Source organism: Amblyomma maculatum, chromosome 7 (assembly GCF_055883805.1).
Source record: "Amblyomma maculatum isolate TAMU_Amacu chromosome 7, ASM5588380v1, whole genome shotgun sequence".
Lineage (NCBI taxonomy): Eukaryota > Metazoa > Arthropoda > Arachnida > Ixodida > Ixodidae > Amblyomma > Amblyomma maculatum.
In genome coordinates this window covers 139,276,595-139,295,556 of record NC_139350.1, presented here as the reverse complement: position 1 = coordinate 139,295,556, position 18,962 = coordinate 139,276,595, and the positions used below count along the sequence as shown (strand labels likewise).

The 18,962-nt window shown below is 44.3% G+C and overlaps 1 protein-coding gene across 13 annotated transcripts in view; it reads left to right on the top strand.

The window, feature by feature from the left end:
- LOC146184862 (uncharacterized) overlaps window positions 1-16,420 on the top strand; it is a 53,819-nt gene extending 37,399 nt beyond the window's left edge. For 6 of the 13 annotated variants that reach the window (XM_084609512.1, XM_084609511.1, XM_084609505.1 and 3 more), the window contains 4 exons: window positions 675-825; window positions 3,470-3,572; window positions 8,363-8,420; window positions 16,272-16,420. In XM_084609512.1, the coding sequence (XP_084465638.1) occupies window positions 675-825; window positions 3,470-3,572; window positions 8,363-8,407 (299 nt within the window). In that variant the 3' untranslated portion in view covers window positions 8,408-8,420; window positions 16,272-16,420. Of the gene's footprint in view, window positions 1-674; window positions 826-3,469; window positions 3,573-8,362; window positions 8,421-10,768; window positions 10,866-16,271 lie in introns of all 13 variants that reach the window. The other 7 variants (XM_084609516.1, XM_084609515.1, XM_084609514.1 and 4 more) reach the window with 7 other exon arrangements.
- Window positions 16,421-18,962: the final 2,542 nt, after the last annotated feature.

Below are 18,962 nucleotides of genomic sequence, written 5' to 3'. Positions count from 1 at the left end.
AGAGTTATCTCCAAGTTTGGATTCTGAGTGCCTTTTCGCTAGGTGCACCCAGAACCTAGAAATTGAGAAAAACTGTATTTCACAAAATGGAACCTAATCTGTGGTGCATCCTTTCTTTGTGAAGCATACAGTGTGAGGTCATATCATTTGGTTTCCATCATCCTACAGTAAAATTGAAGGCTAGTTATATAAGCACCTTAGAGTAGTGCAGGTGTCCAATGGAAGCTGCACACGACATTGTGCCTACCTCTCGGTTAAGCAGGTTGAACACAGAATACGAAAGTTTTTGTGGAATGAACAAGTAGTTTTAAAGGCCCTTTGCAACTGTTTCCAGGTCGACGTTTGCTGCGATGGTTGCTCTGCTATAGTGTTCATCCTAATATTGATTCCCCTAGTGATTTCTTCCTGTCTCAAGAGGCAGCACCACTAATGGAGGGGCTACTTTAGCCATTCTTTAGGCTAGAGGCACGTTCCTTCAGTGCCGCGAGTTTCGAAAGCCATCTTTAAGGAGGTGTGCTGGACACGGATACCTTAAGCTTGATGGACACGTAGTCCTGACTCCAGCGACATACAAAACATGCCTTTCATAAAAAATGCCATGTTTAAAAAAATTCATCCTAAATATTTTTGGTCTCCGAAGTGAACATTTTCACCGGAGCCACTTTTTCGTGCAGGTAATTGCGACCAACTACCGGGCAATGCCTTATGGGGACTGAGAAAGCGAGAAGCAACACAAAACCGGAACTTATGCACGAGCAGTGGAAGATGGGCGGCTAAGCCTCCAGCAGAAAACGAGCACCATGCTTTTGACAAAACAAAAACAAGGTAAGAAAGCCTTGCATGATTGTGCTCGAGTGCGCTATCAATGGCACTAGTCGTCGCGGCGAGCAGCCATCTTTGCTTTTTAGTATGTAGTATCTTTGCAGTATGCTTAATATTTAGAAAGGAAGCGTAATAGAAGGGAACGCGAGTATTTTAGACTGACAGATCTGGAAGTTGTTTTCGTGGATATGGACTAACAAGCAGTTGGGTTTATCCACGAAACATCAAACAAAGCATGGTCGGTCTACCTTTTATATTTACTTCAAAATTTTATATCTTTGTCCTGTTAGGACTGGAAAGAGGAGATATGCAATTAATTGGTTTTGCTGAGAAAAATTGTTTCTAGGCACGGGCAATTAACGTGACGAAGAGGTTGTGTGTCGCGCTTATCTTTTTGCGGTTTTGGCCAGCTTTGTTAGGGATCACCCAAGATATATAAACTAAGAGAGCTGAAAATTTTCCAAATATTTATGTTTTTTTTGTATTGTCCTAGGAATGTTGGTCGAGGAAACGGAATTTTTACCGTCAGTTTAAGCCTTTGTCTCAAGAAAGCTTTGCGGCAAAGCAGCAGTAATACCGCAGGATGTTGGCAGAATACTTAATCTGTCAATTTGCTAAAGCATATATTTATATGTCGTTTTAATACAGAGATACTATCGCGCCAATATCAAGCAAACAGCGAACAATGAAAGGCTCTGAGGACAGTTAAAAAAAGACCTCCTATTATCTGACGCTGGAGCTATCCCGGGCTTCTTCTGTTACTAGGCCGATAGTAATTGAGCAAGAAGCAAGTGGACACTTCTGCTTGCTTGCAGTGCGACATATTACAGGCCCAGTAAACCGTTTTGTTAACTCCTGCTGTTCTAATTAGCACAGAAATTATGGTTCAGCATTAACACCATGCTTTATGCAAATCGACAGTCATACCTAGCACAAGCGAGTGTGAAGGACTGGTCCAGGCCGGTTAAAAATGGGGCCAAGATCAATATACCCACACTGAAATAATACATGTAAGCGGGGGCTCTTTTTTCACATGCGTAATGCTCTTGCAAAACCTTCCTGTTTCAGTGAATTGTACGCGGTTTGGGCGTTTGTATGTTTACAGAGGGCAGTGTGGGGGTTCTATACCTGTGTTATTCTAGGGTGCTCAGCTAAAGATATTTATTTCTTTGGTAGTGTTTACAGTATTTGATAGCCTTTCAGGGGGATTGCATCATGAGACTGTGCAATCTTTTTCAGCCAGAGCTATATTACGCCAGGTATTCAAGCCGTCAGCGTGGTTGCGCGGTCACAGTGCTGGTAGGCTGTAGCTATCAATAGACATTATCTAGCACCTGGTTGCTTGACAAAACGTTTGGCAGGAGCTACCAAATCGGGCCTCTTTCCAAAGGGAGGATATCTGAACTAGGTTGTCAGGGCTGTTGCATTCACCTTGCCCCTAGGCCACGCCGACACATTTACAGTGCTTGGTGGAAGGGGTGCTTTATATGTCTGTGTTGGTAGCCTACGATCTCGTGTCATACCCTTTTAGGCGGAGATTGTGTCCCCCATATTTAAACAAATGTTTCCGACTTGGATGAGGACAATGTTCGCTGCGAAAAATTGCAGATAGTGTAGATTCAATAGCAGATTTCAGCTAAATGAAAACAATCCGGAAATCATTCGGGATGGCCTAATATAGGCGAGGATACTCCTCAGGCAGATTGTCACCAAAGAGCCTTTTTAGGCAGTTCTAAATGTTTAATGTAGATAAATCGACCTTTCATGCTTACATTTTTTGGGCAACTTTGCGCATGAGCGAAGCCAACCAATAAGTCAATAAAATAATATATGTACAGTGAATGATTTATGTTTCTTGACGTCAGTGAATTGCCATTTGTGGTGCTGTGACCTCCAGCAGCTAAAGTGCAGCATTAAAGTTCGTTTCTTTTGCTTTGAATTGTTTTTGACCAAGAGATGCTGCAGTGCTGGACGTTGGTAAAACACCATAATTATGGTTAACCGCTCCTTCTTGCATAAAACATGGTTGAACCATGTACAGGTTTCATAATAACACGTCTTTGACAGATAGTGGTGACTGTAGTCTGGTCGGTGTCTTTCTTCGGGGAACAGCACAGTTGGCACAGTACTAGCTTCGATTGTTAACAGCGACTGTGACGTAGTGTGTCCTCCTGCTCGAAGGCAGCACGAAAGAGGATGCAAACAATGCAGCCACTGGACATAGCAGAGCACACTTATCACAGCTGTATGGTTTGCGTGTTGTTGAGGAGCCAGCAACAGATGCGTGGTCGAAGGGGGTCACAAAATTATTTGAGAGACCACTTTCTCGAGCAGTGAGAGCTGGGTCGATAAGGTAGAGGTGTGATGGACCAATGATTTAGAATGAGTGCAGGTTAATGTCGTTCTTATTTTACCATCTTTGGAGGTACATTTCGAGGAATTGTGCACCGTCTGAGTTTTCAAATCGCAAAGCAAAGTGGAACAGGTTACACACTGCTACACTGATTCTCGTATCTGCATAAATATTTATCTAACTTTGCAACTGGCTGGGGTGAAATACGCATGGAAGGCATGCATTGCAGCTGTAGCTGGCTAGCAAATCTTGTGTCTGTAAAGTGACACAGTCTTCATGGCTCTTTGCGTACAGCCAAGCACCAGCATTCTGGGGAAGAAAACTGCGTTTCTATGGTGGATCCCTGATTTGCCACCCTCACATCGGTTCAGGACTCACAGCAGAAGTGCATCTTACGGTGAGTATTCCCTTCATACGAGCACTTCTCACCGAAGATGGTGCACAAAGAGCAAATGCTGACTGAAAGTGGGAGTCTCATTGCACTAATGCGCACATTTTAGAACACAAGCCAGTTAAGTGGAAACCGGGAACATTTTTTCAACGGTGCTGAAACTGGAGCGGAGCGAAAATAATCTCTAAGGGGAAAAGGCCCCGGTGCAGCTAAAGTCACAAATAAAGGACAATGTCGGTTGAAAATTACAGGAGGGAAATAAGCTGAATCATTTCTTTAAAAGCTCCTGTACGACTTGGCTCATCTTAACTTATGACATTGCACCTCAGCACCAAATTGTTCTCTGTGCAGTTGCTAACCACTTGGTCAGATTAATTTCGATGTGCACAGTCATCTTCAAGCACCCTGCAGCGATGGAGAATATTTAGTATTTTATTCCCTTTACGCTCAATTCTGGTTCTACTGTGTTAATAACGTGGAATGGTTAAATCGATTTATTGAAAATCTTAGGATACAGTGTAGCAGTATGCACTCGTATACCAAACCCCACCGAGCTCCCATAAACAAAATATTATGTTAAATGGCACTCCATGCCCGTGTAAGAGATGGTCGTCCTCATAAAATTGCCGCATTCATCGCAAGCAAGAGCAGTGCCATGTGCATCCTTGAGTGACAGTGCTAACCACGTGCGGATATAATAAAAGGCTTTGAACGTCCGCCTCGCGTGCAAGAGGACCATGGTACGAATCTGGTTGCGAGCAATTTTCTGCAAGATTGCAAAAGAAATACGGGTGTCGGAGGCGTTGCGTATCAGGTCTGGGGTGGGACTCCATCTCTGCGGACAAGTCCGAAAACGTCCTTTGTCACTAAAACTTGACTTACAACAGCCTCATTATGAATTACCGATTAAAGATAGTTGGATTCTGAAATGTTCTTGTTTGCGAGTGCCTTCAGATGCTTTCTTGGCTCGTAATTAGTGTACCACCTGTGTGTGGAGATTTTATCCTTTTTTTGCTGATAAGCATCAGTAATATCCGTATAGCTTCCTAGACTGTCCCTCTTCAAAGTGTATTGATAATCACAGCATACCCGGAAGGTGAAAGAATGGGCAAGCTTATGAGCTCCCTCATTTCACTGGAGCTTTGATGGGCTGGTGCCCATATTAGCCGGATTATTCTGTCATCCGGACATGTTTCCAGTACAATTTTTTGAGACAGACACTTCCATTGACAAAATTGCCTATTGCTGCTTTTGATTCACTTCTAATTTTAGTAGCCCTTGTCCCTGATATCGGAGGAGCTATGGCCAACTATTTAGCTGTGTCAACTAAGCTCGTCCTGATCAAACCACTTATTCCTAGGTTTTGTTGATCATCTGTTAGTACCGTAACCATAACATGCCTGTCATCATGTTCGCGGTGTCGACATATACCACATGTTGTCTTCCTTGATATATCTTCTTTAGCGTTTTCGCCCTTCTCTTCTTTCATTCCGGATGATGCTCTGGATACATGTTCCGTGGCAGCGGAGGGATCTTTTGTCGCCTCCTCACTTTAATTAGGTTATCCGCTTTCTGGGCCCCATGGCTTTCATACTGTCACTTGGCGGTGACAAGACCGATGACAATAGATGAAGAGTCTGGGAGTGCACTGAAGACACTGTATCGAGCTGACGTGCGTCCGCAAAAGAACTAAGCAACTCGGCTGCGGCGATAGCAACAATTGTGCTCGACGGTCGTCGAGCTAAGAATGCAGTTTTAGTCGTCAGTGCTCAATTTAAAGGCGTCGAAGAAAGATGTAGATAAAACAGCGAGTAATGACGAGCATACTCTGGAACATTGTACAAGCGCACGTGCGTGGCTGGAGTATTTCCAGATAAATCTCAAATTATCTGCCGCAACAAGAAAACAAGGCCGCATCTCGCGACGAGCATGACAAAGAATACAGAAGTGACCCGTGCGCTATGTTCGCAACGATAACAACGCATGCCGGTGGCTGTCGGAAAATAACAAATATTTTAATGGTTGGAGGCAATATCGAATGTCTAGTCTTAGTAGTATGCTTCTTGCCGTGCCAGTCGTTGCCAATCTTGCTATCGGGAGATTTGTTTGGCCTATATCACTTCTGCCAGCATATTGGCGCGAACCATTCAAAGCCCTATTAGTCGTTTTTTTAGTACCGGCCAACAAGTGGCCTTACCAGTGTGATTGTAGTGTGCGGACCGTATATTTTTTTGTTTGTTCATAGCCTTTGTCGCAAGATGCGGCGTTATAACGTCTTTGTTTCGGACGGTGCTTCGAGATGCATCTCGAAGGATTCGAGCCACGTTGTTTTGTTTCTAATCTCTACCAGGTTATGCTAGTTGTCATTCACGGATTTATCCACATCTTTCTTTGCCGCCTATAAATTGAGTGCTGACAAGTGAAACAGGCATTCTCTCTTCGACGACCAGCGAGCATGTTTGCAGTTACTGCCGCCGCCAAATCTCGCAGTTATTTTGCGGGCGCCAATCAACCCAATAAAGGGTTATTAGAAAGGCTGTCACCAACAAAATAAAGCGAATGCTGCAGGATACACGCGTGCCGCATATAGCAAAACTCTGCAACTTATTGCGTATTGGTTCCCACAGATGGAATAAAATTTCGCTGCACCAATCTGCGCCGAACACACCAAACAAAACTCTCCGAGCACAGCTGACTTCTCTTAAAGAAAGGTGGATTGCAAAACGCGAATCAGAAAGAATTTGTGGACACAAAAGTGGGAAGAATTTCGGGAGTGCGCATCACCAATGCAGTTAGCCTATATTTTGCCCGAATTTACAAACACTATTATCCAACCTTTTTGAAATCAATAAACCAAAAATACCTTTTCTAGAATAGAAAAATGACTACATGTGATTCAAAGTCAGCAGCAATAGCACGCAACCAGTTATAATTACGGGAGCCCCAGTTACCATAGTTAATTATTTGAATAGCATTTATTGCATATTTAAACATTTGTGTAAAGCAAATTTTGCAATTATATATGAAGAGCATCGGCGTTAATGTTTTTTATGCCTAGGGAAATAACTTATCGACATCAAGCAGTTAACTTAAACATCACTTTCAAGATTCGGGAGAGAGTTGAAAATTGTCTTGCGCCAAATAAATGCTCCTCAGTTCAGTTCAGTTCAGTCGTTCAGTCATGTCCGACTCTTTGTGACCCTATGGACCATATCACTCCACGCGTCTCTTCCTGCTTGAAGGCAGCGTGAAAGAGGATGCACACAATATAGCCATTGGACATAGCAGAGTCCACTTATCGCTACTAAATTGTTGTTTGTGTGTTGTTGAGGAGCCGGTAAAAGATGCTTGGTTGAAGGGGCCGGATCACGAAATAAGATACGAGTGCATTTTCAAGAGCAGTGAGGGCTGGGTAGACAATATAGAGGTGTGATGACCAATGATTTAGACAGAATGAGGGCAGTGTTAACTTCCGTCTCCTTGTACCACCTTTGGAGGAAGATTTCAACTAATTGTGCACAAGCTTTTTCAGAGCTCTAAAAGTGGAAAGTAGAGGGGAATAGAGTACACCCTGCTCATTTAGTTAGTCCACGTAAGTTTTTCTGAATATATTTCATGCAAATAGCGTTTTCTTTAAACGTTGCCCAATCCCTTAAAGGCAGGTTTCAGCATTGTGGTTTCATTGGAAATGCTGGAGGCGGTGATGATAAGTTAATAAATGCTGGTAAGTGATCACTCCCGTATGGATTATCTAAAAAGCATCCATGTAAAATCGACAAAAACAGATGGTGAACTAAACGACAGGTCTAAACAGCTCATTTCCCCGGATGATGCAGAGCAGTACGTGGGTTTACCGAAATTTCACAAAAGTCATTGGAAATTGTATATTCCTCTAAAATTTTACATCTGCTTTTAGGTTTTTCACTTCACCAAAAGGCAGAATGCGCGTTAATATCTCCACCTATCAAGTATGGTTCTGGTAGCTGGTCTAAAATGCCATCCAATTATTGTAGTTATTTTCATATGGGTTGTAGATGGTTTCAGACCTGTGCAAACTTACTTCAAGAAAGCAAGAGCAGTAGCGTGATACGCCTGAAGGAATGCCGAAAATACCCTTGGAAAAGTTACGTGTCGTCTCAAATACGTCAAAAAATATGGGGGTGGGTACAGAAGCTAAATTGCAGCTTCTCACCATTTAAAGTTTCTCTTATTATCCTGTATTCAAACAACTCTACAATAGCAACCAAGCATATTAGGCGAATACTTTCCAGCAGCTTATATATCTTCGCATTGCACTCAGTCATTTTTAAAACACAAAAACATCACTGAAAAATAGACTTCCAACAGCTGGTTGACGTACAAAGCTTATAACAGCCAAATTACTGTCCATGAAATCAACAGAGTATTATCTGCTGGAAAACAAACTGCCCCAAGGCCTGAAAAAATACAATATGAAAGGTTGGCCCATCTTTCAGATTCTGCTGTACATGCACTTTTGAAATTAACAAAATGTGCATCTCACAAATGTTACTACTGAAAGCTTGGTAAACAGCTGTTGCAGTTCCATTTCTTAAACCGGGAAAGCTGGCAACTTCCCCTAGTAGCTCCTGGTCTGTAGCCCTCACAGTTGCCTCAATAAATCTTTTAAACCACTTCTCCTAAAACGTGGCACTCTGAGTGCTAATGCTGCATTTGTGTTTGCACCTTTGCATTTGTGCATTTGGTCAATGTAGGTGTGTCAGGCATAGATAAACTGTGGAGAATTCATTCGTGCCAACTCCCATTGTTTTTTGCAGCAGGTGGTGAAAGGGATTCTTGTGCTGAAACCCAGGCACCCTTAAATCTTCCGGACATGTATGTTAATTTTTCTTCCTCCTTGCGACCTGTTTTCTGCGTTTGACATTAGGTCAACCTTTGTTTTTGATTCACGTAATATTCTGAACATTGATCAGTGTGGTTTTAAAAAAGCATGCGCAACGACAGACCATCCTCTTAGACTTTAAAATGCTGTCCAAGAGGCATGTATACATAAACAACACTGTCTTGCCATCTCCTTCAACATGAAAAAAACCGTATGACACAACATAGAGGTTCGGCGTACTGCGTGACCTGGCAGACTTGGTTCGAGGCCAGATGTTAAACTGCCTGAAGGAATTCCTATCAAGCAGTTCACTTAAAGTACATGTGGGCTCAATCCTTTTGGGGGACTTTGTTCAAGAGAACAAAAATCATGGTGTATTTAAGTACTACTTTCTTTGTGGTAAACCTTCAAACAATAGCCGTGGAGATCCTCAAATTGATTATGCACTCACTTTGTGTGGATGATCTCCAGATTGCAATACATCCAACCAACATGCGAGTGGCAAGTACAGTAAACCATAGATAGACTACCTACATGGGCATTCTATATCTTGGCACCATTGTATTCTAAATGCATTTGACTGTAGGTATTGTGACATGGTATTCGGGTAAATTTACTATTAGTCCCATTAAACTGATTATTAGTCCCAGGTCTTGTTTGTCTTAGCTGTGATTTGAGGAGTACATGGACAGGAGATCATTGTTTCAATACTGTACTGATCACTTTCTTTGTCTTTAATTTGTATGCAACTGACGGGGAAATATTCTCAGATGCTGAAGTAGTGTCCGGCTAGAGGCAGGTACCTTTCAGAAAGTTATTCTAGAATCACTGTATCGGGAGGCTAATGACCCAGTTTTGTTTTATAGCTACAGCAAAATTTCTCTCAGCAGTGTCACAAGTAACTGTGTGCAAATTGCATGGCTCTTAGTAAAGTATGACAACCAAACACTAATTTAGAGAAAATATGTGTACTTGCTGCTTTCAGTGCATATTCGATTTCAAGCCAAGCCCAAACAATTTGTGTGAGCAGAATTTTAAAATGGTTGTAGAGATAGCTTTAAATTGACGCAGCTAATACCTTTGGAGTGGAACGCTGTATGATTTTTTTTTGTGTTCAGAGCGAGTAGACTGTTAGTGATCATCTCAACACTCATGTCCTTGTTTATTATGCCGTCTAGTTCCTGTATTGTATCCTATATTGTATAGTAACATTCCGTATCCTAGAGCATGAGAATAGGTCAAAGATGAGAGATAGCAATTCATTACACATTTACAGAAAGAGCGGAGTCAAAGTGCTGAGCCTTGAGGTACACCAAGTAGGATTTTTGGGGGGACTGATGTGTAATTTTCAAATGCAATGCATTGTGACTGTTGAGATAACTAAATCGTGTTTCCCCTTAGCTCCTAAGTTATGTTTCCTCTAATAATATAAATTGTTGGACTGTATTTATTGTCGGTTTATTCAAAAACATGTGTTTATATGGCTGCAGAATAAACTAAGATGACTGCAGTGAAATACTATATTAAAAAAACTGTGCTGGTTCAACTATCCGAGAAATCTGCAGTCGCTCCTGCAAACACCTTTGTTACACAAGAATTACACAATGCCCATCTAGGGCACTGTTTATTAATAAGCCTCAAGCAGTCAAGCCACTCCTACTTCGTTTTGAAGGGAAGTGCACAGAATTAAACTTACTCAATACACTACCAGATGTTGCACATTGCCCCCACCCACTGCCACCCTGGTACAGTTTCTCCGATGTATGTGGCTTAATACTTAAAAATTCCACAAAAAACGGACATCACATGAACACCTGTTACAAGAATTTTTGACCCTCAGTGATAAATGCAGAAATTATAAATCATTTTACACTGATGGCTCTAAAACAGTATATTATATAGGCAGTGCCATAGTGAAAGACAAAAAAGAAAAATAGTAAGGTTACCTCAGGGCGCTTGCATTTTCACTGCTGAGTGCTACGCGATCGCCGTGGCAGTAGAAAAAGCAATAAACGAGAACTTGAAGAAAAGTGTCATTTACACTGATTTCTTAAGTGTACTCACAGCACTTCCTCTTACACCATTGATTGGAAATATCATACAAAACATAGTAAAAGCCACAGCACAGTGACAGAGCATAATACTGTGTTGGGTTCTATGTCATGTAATTAAAAATACATCCTTGGTGTGCTTGAGTGCAGTTTTATATTCAAGGGCCGCGGCCTGATAAGCAGTCCAACGCTCTTGGGAACCGGTTAGTTTTGCAGAGCGGAAAATGCGTTTTTTCTTATTGCAAAGCAGTTTTAACGATTGAGTGAACCATGGTGATTGTCGATTACAGGTGATGACTAAACGTGGAACATATTTTTCAGTGAGAGCAGCAACTTTTTCTTTAAACAGGCTCCAGTTTGAATTCACGCAACGATCATGAAAACTTGGTAAGTAATCATCTAGAAAAACAGAGTTCATGGTTAATGGCATCAAAATTAGCATTTTTATAGTTGCGGATACATTTTTTGTGGTTACTCTGATGAGGTACGGTGCAAGATAAAGAAAAATGAAGCAGTAAGTGATCACTTAGCCCTGGTAGGAACGATAAAGGCTGAAAAAGATCGGGCGAAGTAGTAAGAATTAAATCAAGGATGTTAGAAGTAGTCGACATGATCGAGTTGGCTGCATCACAAGCTGGGACAAGTTGAAATCACTGCACAAACTCAAAAATCTATCGCCTTCACTGGAAAAAGGATTACAATAAGAATTTACATCACACCACACAATGTTAGGTAAATTGAAGTCGCCTAGTAAAGTGAAGGGACTGTTTGGATACTGCACAGTAATCATATGGATGACATCATGAAGGTCGTCGGCAAAGGTTGGTGAACTGGAAGGCGGACGATAGCAAGTACCCAATATCAATTTCTTGGAGCACGTGTGAATTTCAACCAAGACTAGTTCTAAATCGGTTGTACAAAGGATAGGAAAAGACAAAATAGCATCACAGATGGCGATAAGCACGCCTCCACTACACCGAGCACCCCTGTCACATCGATAAATGTTGTAGCGCTTTTGACAGTCAGAGTTCACTGCTATCAACCTTCGCAGACAGCCAGGTTTCAGTAAGACACTATGTCGGCATCACAAGCATTGATAACAGAGCAAAGATTGTCGCGTTTTGGAAGTATGCTCCGTATATTTGTGAATAAAAATGAAAGTTGGTTACTGACGGGTAACTTTATTCCACTGCCCCTCGCGTAGTGCTAATCAGTGATGGGCTGAGCGGATGAGGTGGAAGGAATAGATAGTGCATGCATGTCATCAGAAGGTTCGACCAGTGGCGTAGAGACACTGGAAAGTACATGCACGCAATCATCAAAGGGATTGTAGGTGTAACACGTTTTGTTTATGTACAATTTATTGAAGTGAAGTTTGAAGGTTAATTGTTGGGTTTTGCCAAGTTCAGCCAGTTTCTTCCTAGCAAGACGAGTAGCGACGGAATAGTCTTCACTAACTCCAATTTTTTCTTCCTTCAGCTTAGAACTAGCGAAGAGTATTTTCTGCTTAAACTTGTAAGACGAAAATTTAGCAATAAGTGGCCTGCATATATTCGGAGTACAGTAGAATCTCGATGATACGAATTGCAAGGGAGCACGCAAAATATTCGTATCATCCCGAATTCGTATGATTCAAAACAAGTCAACATCCACATGGGAATGAATTGAAAATGAACCAAAGTTTATTATGGCGAACAACTTGCGGCCGAAAAAGTCCGTAATGCTTGTCTGCACTTTTTTGCTGTTGATGTCGCGGACAAGCTCCGCCTGAAAGGCATAAAACCGTGCCGCGGTTTCGTCGCTCACGCTGCTGGCACTTACGGTGCGGCGCAGAACGTCCAAAGCGTGAAGAGTATCTGCCTTTGATGGTGGCTGATCACACTCGTCATCAGCGTCACCATCGCTGTCAGGCTCACTTTTGCAATCATTCGCTTCATTGACCAAGTCTTCAATAGACCGCAGCCCACAGGTCGCGACGTTGTCGTCCGCGGTAACGAAGTCCCGAACCGAAGCTTCAGTTTCCAGATTGTCCCAGCTATCAATCATGAGGTCTTCGTCTGGCTCTTGACAATCTCCTGCCGAAGCCGCAGCAAGTCCGATGGCAAATCCGCACTTTCTAAAACAGTTCGAGATTGTGTCTGAAGTTACATTATCCCACGACATGGCTAGAAAGTGCAAAGCATCTAAGAGACTGATCCGCAAGTTTGCTTCTTTACGGTCAATTTTTGCCAGCAGACGCCTCACTAGAAGTCCTTTGAAATGATGTTTCACATTTCTAATTATCCCAGCGTCCAGTGGCTGAAGATGGCTGGTAGCGTTCGCCGGCAGGAACCTGACTTTCACGTTATTGAATGTCATTTCCTTTGGGTGGGCAGAGCACTGGTCCACGAAAAGCAAAATTTTCCGGTTTCTTGACGCCATTTTCTGATCAAGGCTTGTCAAGAACTCGCGGAAAAAATCTCGTCATCCACGTCTTTCGGTTGCCTTTGTAAAAGACAGGCAAACGCTCCGCCGATCGGAAACACCTCGGTTTCTTCGACTTACCGATGACGGTAAGCTGGAGTTTCTCGGATCCATCCGAGTTGCAGCAAAAGAGTACTGTTACTCTCTCCTAGCTTTTCTGGCCGCCCTGGCATGCCTGGCCTTTTACGCACAAACTTCTTTCTAGTTGAAGGTTGAAAAAGAGGCCCGCCTCGTCGGCATTAAATATGTCACGTGGCGCGTACTCCGAAATCAGCGCCGGCAGCGTGTTCAGCCACTCATCTACAGCTGACTGATCCACTTTCTTGCCTTCACCTGAGACGACCCGGCAGACAAGTCCGTGCCGCTCCTTAAACCGGTGCAGCCATCCCCCAGACGCTTGGAAATTTTCAATTCCAAGCGAAAGCGCGACGGTGTCTGCTTTTTCACGTAGCACCTTGCTGTCCACGTTGACGCCGGCCGCTGTCACTTCGCGGAACCAAGTCAGCAGAACCTCTTCCAGCTTGACATGGGTCGCTGTTTTAGCCTGCTTCACGTTCGCACCGAAGTGCTGCACATTCTTCAAGATGACATCTCGCTACCCAACAATGGTGCAGAGTGTTGACGGTGCCAACCCTAGCTCTTTTGCTAAGTCGACACTCTTCTTCTTAGGGTTTTCGTCGACCCTCTTCAGCACTTCAAGCTTTTCCTTAAAAGAAAGGGCTTTACGCTTCCGCGACATTTCGGCAGCAGCAAACGCTTGCGTCTTTCTAACGTTTGGGCAGTTCACGTCACAGCGAACGACAGAAAAAAGCGGCGAACGGAGAACCGGAGAACTACTGTAGCGGCAGCCAGCGTCACAGTACTCCTGGGAACAGCCGGCGAGACAACTTTTCGATAGACCAATGAGCTGCCAGCGAATGAGTGACGTACACGACTGGGCACGTGTTTCGCCTTGGCCGTCCTTCTCTAGTGCTCGTCGGTTTGCGGGTTTGCTACGAAAGGGAGGGGGTAGTAGGGTGGCTAGTGGGGTGAGAGGCGTTGGAGAGGAGAGGCAGCGGCCGCGGTGGGTACCCTCTCCCCCTGTGAGCTCTTGCGCTGAGCTGCTCGGTGGCTTTGTGCGTTTGTACAACGTTCGTTCCTATCATTCGCGGCGGAGGGAAGGGGGGGGGGAGGGAGTTAGCGGCGGCCGCGTCGGTTATGTTACCCTCTTGAGGCCAGCCGCGCCGACCCGCTCGCATGCACGACTGGTTTGCACGTTCGTATCAACCGCGGCAGGTTCAGAAACTCTTCGTATCACCCCGAATCTTAACGTATTCTATACAATGTAGTCCGTTCAAAGCATTCTTAAAATTCGTATCATCCCGAAATTCGTACCAGCCGTAATCGTATCATCGAGATTCTACTGTATACACGCCGAGCCTGTCTGCTCTTTCGACCAGAATTTCGGTGGGTGGAATTTTCAAACAGGACGAAAGCATGCTAACCAGTTTTTCCTCTGACTGAGCCTAGGATTCAGATTGTGTGTCTGATAGGCCGTAGAAAAGAAGGTTGTCTCGCCGCTGCCTGTCTTCAAACTCGGCCTGCTTAGACAGTTGAGAGTTTTCAGTTGAAAGACGATCAATCGACTGGCGAAGACGCTGTAGCTCCTCCTCAACTGCCTCAAGGGTGATGGTTTTGCGTTCAACCCCTGTTAGCCTTCTTTCTATATCTGCCAGATTTTCTTGAAATTTAGCCTGTGTTTTTTTAAGATCGTCAACAGACTTATTAAATCATTCTGATCCCTTTCCATTTTTTCAGTCCTTGTGTTCACAGTTTGCAATATTGCAAGTATATTGTCCATATGCGTAGAACCAGAATCTGACGGAGACTCCTGCGCCCTCGATTTCGTGTTCAGCGAAGGCCCAGGGTTGAGCTCAACATCACCGGACAACATAAACAGATGGGTCGTAACATCAAAGCATTCACTGAAAGCAAAACTCCCGGGCTTGGGAACAGCAGCAGACAAACGTTATTCGATTTCTTAGCGTATAGAGGTGTAACAGGACTAACCTTGACGAGGAAGCAGAGCGGGTTAGAAAACCGCATTGTCGTGCTGTTCACACGCCCACTAAAGGCGCCGTGATCCCACCAGCTCTTCATATAGGCAGCAGAGGGTGATGTTGCCGTCGATCCGGATCTTTGAAATGATGGAGGGATGACCGTGAAAATCCGGGTGTCGTGAGGCCAGGCGGATCCAATTCCGTTGTTGAAATGACAGGGCTTGCTGGCGTCAGTGGTGGGTGAAGATAGCGGTACGGCGCTGAAGTGAGCCCATGCGGTAACCTGGACGAGGAAGCAGAGTGGGTTAGAAAACCGCATCGTCGTGCTGTTCACACGCCCACTAAAGGCGCCGTGATCTCACCAGCTCTTCATATAGGCAGCAGAGGGTGATGTTGCCGTCGATCCGGATCTTTGAAATGATGGAGGGATGACCGTGAAAATCCGGGTGTCGTGAGGCCAGGCGGATCCAATTCCGTTGTTGAAATGACAGGGCTTGCTGGCGTCAGTGGTGGGTGAATGGGTGAAGATAGCGGTACGGCGCTGAAGTGAGCCCATGCGGTAACCTGGACGAGGAAGCAGAGCGGGCTAGAAAACCGCATCGTCGTGCTGTTCACACGCCCACTCCCAGTTATTGATTTTTTAACCAACTTTTTAGACCCATCACATGCATAACAGCACATAGTCGTGCTGCATGTTTCATTTTGTTTATTTTTTTTCATTTTACTTTGTGCCTTTGTATTTGTATTATCCACTTATGTATTTGTTCTGCTTGGATCTGTACATGATCTGCAGTATGAAATAAATAAATAAATAAAATAAGACTAAACCTGGCGCCTGATGGCCTTCGTAGCCTATGTGCCATTAAACCACACTAAACTAAACAATCTTGTCTCACTTCTGCTTTTGTTAAGCTTCTCGGTCATAAACATTACAAACCAAAGTTTATTACCAACATGTGCGCAACAAATCAACAAATCGTTTAATGCTATCCATAACCTAATGCATAAAATGGTTAAGCCACAATGGCCATTTGAAGAATCATTGGAGGTATATGCAAAGGTCATGGGTGTGAATCCGGAGCGTATGCTATGACTGAACTAGTACTTTTGTGCTCTGTAACATGTTGAATCGTTTGAAGCACTCCGAACATTCTGCGCACGGTGTTCCACAAATTTGTTTATAGAAATGGTGGTGCTAAGTGGTCCAACAGCAATGGTTCACAAACCGGAGTATGTATCGCGGAATGAAAGTGCGAGCAGTAGAGCTAACAATCTGAACCTCTTTCTCCAGCTATCCAAGATGAAACCTGCCACTGCTTTGGCCCAACCAACCACTAGCAATCAAGAGGAGACAGGACTAACGCGCACATTCAAGATGAACACTGTACCTTTTCTTTCTCATATCACAGAAATGTAAATAAATGTAAATATGTAAATACATTTCTGGCCACGTTTCCACATTGCTTATGTCTCCACGTTATAAATACTTCCACCGCAAGTATTTTGTAACTTGGTCCGAAAAGAATTGTCCATCAAATTCCAGATACTGCGTTTCATATTGATTGCATCGTATTAGCCGCTGCTTTTCTTGATGCACTTGCTTGCACTCTCGCGTAATGACTCGCATGATGCATGCCATAATAAATGCATCGGGTGGCACAGACGCATGCCACTGCATTTACTCGTCTGGAGCTTAGTGGACAGAGTACAGAAGAAAAACACTGACAAAGGGCCTTATGTTATGTTGGCAAAAGGCTCAGGGGTAAGAGAAGACAGTCTTGCAGTTGAAGCTGTGTGCGCCACATTGTCGGTCGAAAGTCAGAACAGCGACAGTTGACAAGAAAAAACCTTAGGCCATTTTAAATCACCAATGAGTGTCCTGTGTCAATTGCCAAGCTCGTTCCACGTCTTGTAGCCAGATAGTCGGTTAAATCTTCTACCAAACACTTAATGCCATATCAGGCCAGGTTATAAAAGACGCCCGTAACCGAATTGATTGATTGACCTATCGCGTTGAGCGCCTGTCACAAAATTGGCGGACGGCCGTTGAGGCCACCGGGTGAGCGGAGCTGCAAAACTGACCATGCCAGTAAGGTTTGCTTCTCCCAATAAAATGGGAGCTTGGCATGAAGGAAGCCTCCTCAGGACTATGAAAATGAGCCGCTTCATGAAGCGATATGAATGTAACTGCCGAATGTGCATCCCTGACCCGCTCCCACCAAAAGCCAGCCGCAGCAGCTGCGGATGAAGCATCTTGCCATACTGAAATGCGATAAAATTATGCATATGTGGCGGAGAAGGGTAACGAAAAACCACTAATATTAGTTACACACTTTTAAGGCAATAAAAAAAACGAATGTGTGTATAGGCCAGAATTATTTGCTTTTATTTGGTCTGTCCGGTAGCTGGTGCGATGTCAGTGCACATTACAGAACCCCAGGTGGCCGAAATTTCCGGAGCCCTCCGCTACGGCGTCTCTCAGCCTGAGTCACTTTGGGACATTAAACCCCACAACCCAACTCAACCAGTTAGTCAAAACTAATTAAAATTTTCTACCCTTGCCAACGCTACCAAACGTACTGAAATACCTCCAAGGAGAGAATATTAAATATTGCATGGCGGGTTTCTGCTGCACTTCCCTGTTAGCTTTTACAACTGACCACGAAGTATGAATAAATTGCGATGCGTAAATGTGAACGGCCATCACGAAATCTGCGCACATTTTTAGGCCGGCGAGGCGCGGGCCTCGCGCCTCGCCGCATGATAAATTCCTCAAGATCAAGAAAAACCCTTCCCCGCGCGAGAGAGCGCCTAGCTTTGTACGCGTCACCGTCGCCCTCTTTCTCACCACCCGGCGTTGAAGGTGACTCACCGTCTGGAATACGCCAGAACTATCCAGAAATTTCTACGGGTCCTAGCCAACAACAACAACGCGCGGCTCAACGGGAGGAAAAGGGAGCGCTCTAACCAGCGAAGCTAAGTGTGTGCATGCGCTAACTTTGGCGCGTGTTAACAGACGCGGCGAGCCTTATTTAAAGAGACCACGCCGCTTGTGTAGTAAGTCTGTCAGTCAGTCAGTCAGTGGTTGCGGCGTGTTCGCCAGTGCTTCGGCTGGACTCCCGGGGATCACCCGCTGCTGGCAAGTCCACGGACCTGCGAGGGAGCGGCGCTCGTCTTGCATGGCAGCCACATCGTGACTCTCGAGGCGTTGGGCTGCAGCAGTGCCCGGTGAACAATTTGGTGTTTGTTTTGTGACTCTTGTGTTTGATCTGTTGTAAATCCTCTGCGTTATTGAATACCTCTGTAATTGCATGCTTAGCATTCGTATTGTGTGAACCTCTCGTCTGTGCATTTCAAATGTTCTTGTGTATTCCTTTGTATCGTCTCTTGCTGTGCATAAATTGTGTTTTGTTTGTTACTTCTGACTCCGAACCTTACTCTGGTTTGAACCAGTGACAGCTGGGCACCAAACGGCCACCCCCTTCTGTCACTACAAGGTAGTTGAATACCGGCTGAGCTTGCCACGCAAGTCGAGGGCATCTCCTTTGCGACTGGAACAGCTACCCCCACTCACTCTAAGAGTGTCTGGGAGTGTGCGCGCCGTAAAGGGTGCATCGTTAATAATACCTTCTAATTATTAATGGGTGACAACGGCATGCCGTTTGTAAACGTAGGCCAGAAACGCATTAATGCATGAGAGCTTTTTAACTGATTTATAATAAATGCTCCACCAAAACCTTCCTCAAATTTGTTGCGCATTTCTTCGTCGATTTTTTTACGATTCGCGAAATAGTCGAACAGGTCAACTACCACTGAACCGAGCTGTCGCTGATTTTTCTGTTTCTCAGTCTGCCATTGCGGCTATTAGTGCTTATTTCGTCGCCCGTAACAGCAAACGTCCGGATGCTAAAAAAAAGGACTGCATTTATTGCCAGAAATTTGCCTTTGGAGCTCTTGCCAAAAAAGCGAAAGCCTTCGAAGG